Source organism: Solanum dulcamara, chromosome 7 (genome assembly GCF_947179165.1).
Source record: "Solanum dulcamara chromosome 7, daSolDulc1.2, whole genome shotgun sequence".
Taxonomy (NCBI): domain Eukaryota; kingdom Viridiplantae; phylum Streptophyta; class Magnoliopsida; order Solanales; family Solanaceae; genus Solanum; species Solanum dulcamara.
In genome coordinates, this window is record NC_077243.1 from 29,516,584 (window position 1) to 29,522,209 (window position 5,626).

Below are 5,626 nucleotides of genomic sequence, written 5' to 3' on the forward strand. Positions count from 1 at the left end.
ACAAGATTCGTAGGTTTTTTGAAGTTTTGGTTCATGGATCCCATTTACGGCTAGTCCTGAACGATCGTGGAAATCGAACAAAAATAGAGTTTCAATACTTTGTACTACGAGTCGATCTAAGACCAGTAGAAGATTTTACGGACCGTACTGTTAGTCTATAAAACTCAGAGAAAGTTTACTGTTTTTGAACATTTTCTACGGACACTGTCTACAGACTGTGGTTCATTCCACGAGCCGTGAATACCATCCGTGAAAGTCGAAAGGAATCCTACTAAGTCTGAACCTGAAGAATGAGCCTTCTACAGGTCGTGGTTCCAACTATGATCTGTAGATGTTTCTCGTGATTCTCAATTCTGCAGAATTTTTAAAACTTTTTATTTCACTCAAGAACTGATTTAGACTAGGAATTTTTGGGGTGTTATAGTTAAGGTGATGTTACTACCTCTTGGTGGAGGATGGTGATTTTTTTTTTTTTTTACTACAATGCACTAATTTTTAATTGCCAAATTGGATCAAAACATTAAATTGGGATATTTCTTGTCCTTTTTTGGCTGGTTGGCCATTAAGTGTCATAGACGGAAGCTTGAAGAGGAACCACGGATGTCTCAATGTATAAAATCCAGTCAAGAGAGTCACAACTCGGAAAGGCGTGACAATGAACAAAATGGAACAACCAAGCAGAAAATCAAAAACACTGTTGTTTCCCTAGGATCTCTCCAGCTCCGCAAAGATAGAAGCCTCTCCCCTTGAGTAGCCCAGTCACCAACCACAGTCTGAATTCTCCCTCCAATCATTCTCAGACGGTCATACTCATGCTAATAATATCAGGAGAAACTGAAGTGGGAAAACCATCAAATTCCTCAGATAATTCATCAGGAAGAGCAGTATCAGCACATGAAAGACAAGTATCTGTAAGTGGAGGATGCATTGGCTTCGTTCTGTAGTTCCAGACACTGATCAAGGAGAGAGAGAGAAAAAAAGTTGGTGGAATAAGTTTTGGATTTAGTACCAGTATGATGAACAAGATATGGATCAGAAAAGTTGTAATGGGGTTTCTCCAATTACATATTTGATCAAATCTTTTTGCTACAGCCTCTAAAATAGCCATAAGCCTGAAAAAGTTAACCCTGCATTTTCTTATACTCCACAAGGAAGAGTCTGTGTCTAACATATACTCCACTACCTCTTTCCCAATAGGTGGATCAGCATGATTCAGTCTCATAATGATAATCTGCTGGGCCTGATGCATCAAGTAGGATTCATCTGCAATTGATATATGATGAAGATAGTGCATCTTGGGTAACAGTGGCTGAGAGTAAATATATGTCATATTCAACGAAGATGAGCAAATAAAACGCACAGTCAAGTAAATATCACCTGCCTTTGTCACCCCAGTAATATCGAAGAGCATTAACGGATAAGAAAGTGCATAGACCCTGCCTGTTTGAAGCGTGGACAGACAAATCCTAACCTTTCCAATCCTGGAGTCCTTTGCACCTTCAGATTTATCTCCTCCTTGCAGATGGCAATTATCAAATACACCTATAGTTAAAACAGTGCAAGGGTCAAATACTTCCCAAGTGTAATGCTCATTCAATGTGGGAGAAAGGCTATCGGTAATTGTCCTAGTTGCAACCCACTTTACCCCATATTTGGCAACACAATAGGCATCTGTAGTCGCTTGCCCATCTTTTATCTTTATTGGCTTGAGGCCCTGAGCATTCAGAATACCCAATTCAAGGACACCAATACTGGATGTCCACAAGTGTTTTGCGGTTGTTCTAAGATCACTACTGTAACAGGTAGACTCGTCCTGAACATGGTAACCTCCCTCCAGACATATCCTCATGAGAATCCAGCCAACAAACCTGATTTTGTCCTCCTTTTCTCCCTCAACTGTATCCTGCTTCACAAGTCTATACCACTTGCAGCTCACAGGTTTCTGATCATCCAACCTCATCTCCATATCTGACAAAGGAATGACACACCTTCCAAGAACCTCATCCTTGCCTGGCGCAACTTTATCTTCCACAGTCAAAATCAATAGCTCATGAAATGGTTCAACTGCTACAAGCATCAAAGACTCTTTCCATAGGGGATTGAAAGTCTCTCTCTTGGAAACCTTTGTACAGCGTGTCTGAGTTCCAAGGCTGACCTTTACGAAAACTTCTGGAAGCCTATATTCATCACTTGGAATCAAGTCCTGTGCCTCACACACGTCAACTCTCAGGTAACAGAGCTTTGGCAAGAGGTACAACTTAGATCTTATATTTGCAAGGGCATCATCTGAATGACAAGCTTCAGGAAACGGTTCATCAGCTTGAGTACCCGTCCAAAGAGCCAAAAGCAACTCCCCTTTGAACTTATACCCTCTTCTATCCTCCAATCTATACCACTGAGGAACCAAGCTTAATCTCAACATAAGGATCAAGACGACCCGTATGATGTTTTGCAGGTAAATCTCTACCCTTCACTACCCGGACAAAAAGATAATGCATTTGCTCAAGCTAATAACACCCCTAATCTTTTTTACTACTTGTTGTCACACAGAATCAAAACCTCTCTAATACTACATTGATCAATAAACAAAACTAAAAGGATAGAAGAGAACTAAATAATTAGTAGTATATAGTAATCAACAAGAGAACATAATCATATAATCATAAGATTTTTCATGGAAGTGAACAAATGAACCAAGTTTTCCTCTAATGATTTTTCTTGGAAGTTAAATGTCATTGAAAGGGATAGGGTCTTTGTTGGTTCTCTTTACTTCTTTTTCAGTACTATTCCGTTGTAATAAATTATCTACCGTACCAGAGCAGTGCGCAATCACATGATAAACTAATTAGAAATATATAAATTTATGATTGAACCCATCGCTCACTACATCAATTTTCATCTAAACATTTTAATTACGTTTTGTTCATTTTAGACACATTATGTCATGTTTCGTTGTGTCATTTCGACATCTTTTTGCCAATCAGCTAAAATAACAAAATATGTGTAATCCACTTACATGTTGACTAATAAAAAGAGGACATGTCAGTTTGGTTCACAAAAAAAAATTAAAAATTATTTATAAGAAGAAAAAAGAAAAACTATTTAAACTTATCTTAAAAAATATTTCAATAATAAAAGAAAAAAAAGTAATTTTCTAGAAAATTCATTTCAATCAAAAGGAACTCCTCCGTACCGGAAAAAAATAAAGTTTCACCGAAAAAAATTATAAAATCAGATTTGATTTTTTTTCAATGGCTTTTCATATTTATTTTTAGAGCTAAAAATTTTAATTTTAGATAAAATGTATTATGGTGGAAGAGAGGAAGGAAGAGAGAAAGAAAGTGACGACAATGATGGATCTCCATCTTTTCCGACGAGTTGTAGATTTGATTTGGAGGAGTATTTATTGGTAGTAATTTTTCAGTGAAGTTTATTCATGTTTTATTCTTTTATGTTTTTGTAAAGTTTTTCAAAATTAGTGTATTGATTTTTTTTTGGTTCAAAATCAGTGCATTGCTATGTTTTTATAATTGTTTTTCAAATTAATATAGTGGTGGTTTGATGAAAGGTAGTGGAAGGTGGAAGGAGAAAGAGGGAAGAAGAAGAAAGGGAAAAAAGATTATTTTCCAAAAAAAAAATATTTTTCACGTGCTCAAAATAAGTGCAATACGTGCACTTTGCCAACTCAGCAAAAATTGTCAAAATGACACAGCGGGGCATGACATGAGGTGTATAAAATAAACAAAATCTAATTGAGGTATTTAAGTGAAAGTTAGTGCCAACTTTATAGGGCAATGGATGGATTCAACCAAAAATTTATCGAACAATTTTGCATTCAACTTGTTATGAAATAATATTAAAAGAAAGAATATTAACATATCAACAGTTTATAATAGTTAATACTTAAAAAAAAAATATATATAAGTTTAGTTCATTGCCTAGATTTGTTAATAATAGCTCTTAATATTTAATTATTTATTTTACAAATTAATCAAAATCATAAATACCCTCGCACAATCCCTATTATCCTTTTGTATGCATTTCTTTACTAAAATATTTTTAATTATTATTATTATTTAGTGTTTTACCTAAAATTCAAACAATGATTTTGAACTACTTATATTTTCTTTCATTATTATATATTGATTTTTAATTTTAATTTTTTATATTATCTACATTGTTATGAAACAATAAAACAATAAGAAGAAGAATATAATAAGAAGAAGAGAGAAGACTTCTTATTTCTCTTGAATGATTAATTATAATGAAGAGAACCCTTTTATTTATAGGGAAAAATTGATTTGCTCTCTAAGTTAGGGTTCCTACCTTTTCTCCAAAAGATAAATACAAAAATAGACAATCACTATAATACAAATACATGTATAACACCCCCTCTTGAATGTCTATTTGATAGAAAATGTGCCTTGTTTAAATCTTACTAGAAAAAATTTAGAGGAAAAAAATTCTAATGAAGAAAAAAGAGTACACAAATCTAATACTATGCATTTTGGATGCCTCATTAAAAATCTTACAAGAAAAACCTTTTGGAATAAAATCTTGTGAGGGAAAAAGAGTACATCTCGTATTAACTCCCCCTAATAAGAATATCAATCCAAAAATTTAAATATTCACATCCCAATCTTGTGCACTATCTTCTCTAAAGTTGCAGTTGGTGGAGGCTTGGTGAATATATCAGCCATATTATCACTCGAACGAATCTGCTGCATGTTGATATCACCATTCTTTAAAGCTCGTGTACAAAATTTTTTTGGTGAAATATGATTCGTTCTATCTCCTATGATGAATCCTCCCTTCAATTGTGTTATACATGCATCATTATCTTCATAGAAAATCATTGATATTTTATCACATTTTTCTCAAATGAGATGTATCGTTGACCTCAGCCACACATGAATTGATTGTCATGAAAAACAACATAGTAGGACAGTAACCCTTCATGATAATACAATATATGTTTTTTTTTGAACTCTTATGTCGATCAAAAGAATGTCTTGGATATTCAAAAATTTGACAATATTAATTAGGATTAATATTTTTTTTATATAAGAACTTGCAAATGATCATATTTCAATCTTTCCATGTAGAAGTAAAACTATATCAGACTCATAGTTATATCAAGATATATAAATGTATCAATTGAAAAAGAATATAATACTTCATGACCAAAGAATTTTGTAAATTGCCCATTTCAATTTCTATAAGAAGATAGGAAGTTCTTCAAAAATTTTAATAATATTTAAACCATCAACTTGCATAACAATACAAAAAAAAGTTGATTCATTTAATCCATATGAGGATTATAAATAGATTTTTCAAAAACTTGTATATGGTTCAGTCATTTTTAATCCTTAAGGAATTTTTATATCAATTTTTTCAAGTGACAACATTCAATATTATATGCATGACATTTTCTAGTGTCTAGACTACAAGTTAAATAAGCTTTACGCTTACCAATATGCATCATTGCACTTGATAATTATTTCTGTACCAACATGCTTTAATAAACGTAGAATTCATATTATCATAATTTTTTACAATATTGTGCTATATGGTATTAAATATACCGTCAACAAGATATCATTTTGCATCGATTCACAATTCAGGT

The 5,626-nt window shown here is 33.1% G+C and overlaps 1 protein-coding gene across 1 annotated transcript; it reads right to left on the bottom strand.

Annotated features, from left to right (window-relative positions):
• Nucleotides 1–567: 567 nt before the first annotated feature.
• Nucleotides 568–2,695, bottom strand: LOC129896920 (FT-interacting protein 3-like). Its single transcript, XM_055972913.1, has 2 exons — nt 1,378–2,695; nt 568–1,263 (listed from the first exon to the last, which is right to left on the bottom strand). The coding sequence occupies exons 1-2, from the start codon at nt 2,420–2,422 to the stop codon at nt 797–799; spliced, it is 1,512 nt and encodes a 503-aa protein (XP_055828888.1). The 5' UTR covers nt 2,423–2,695; the 3' UTR covers nt 568–796.
• Nucleotides 2,696–5,626: the final 2,931 nt, after the last annotated feature.

Excerpts from the sequence above, each read along its gene's own strand:
- LOC129896920 (XM_055972913.1), bottom strand. The coding sequence starts at position 2,422 with ATGTTGAGATTAAGCTTGGTTCCTCAGTGGTATAGATTGGAGGATAGA. Across the intron at positions 1,264-1,377 it reads TACTGGGGTGACAAAGGCAG|ATGAATCCTACTTGATGCAT; the intron begins GTGATATTTACT and ends TATCAATTGCAG.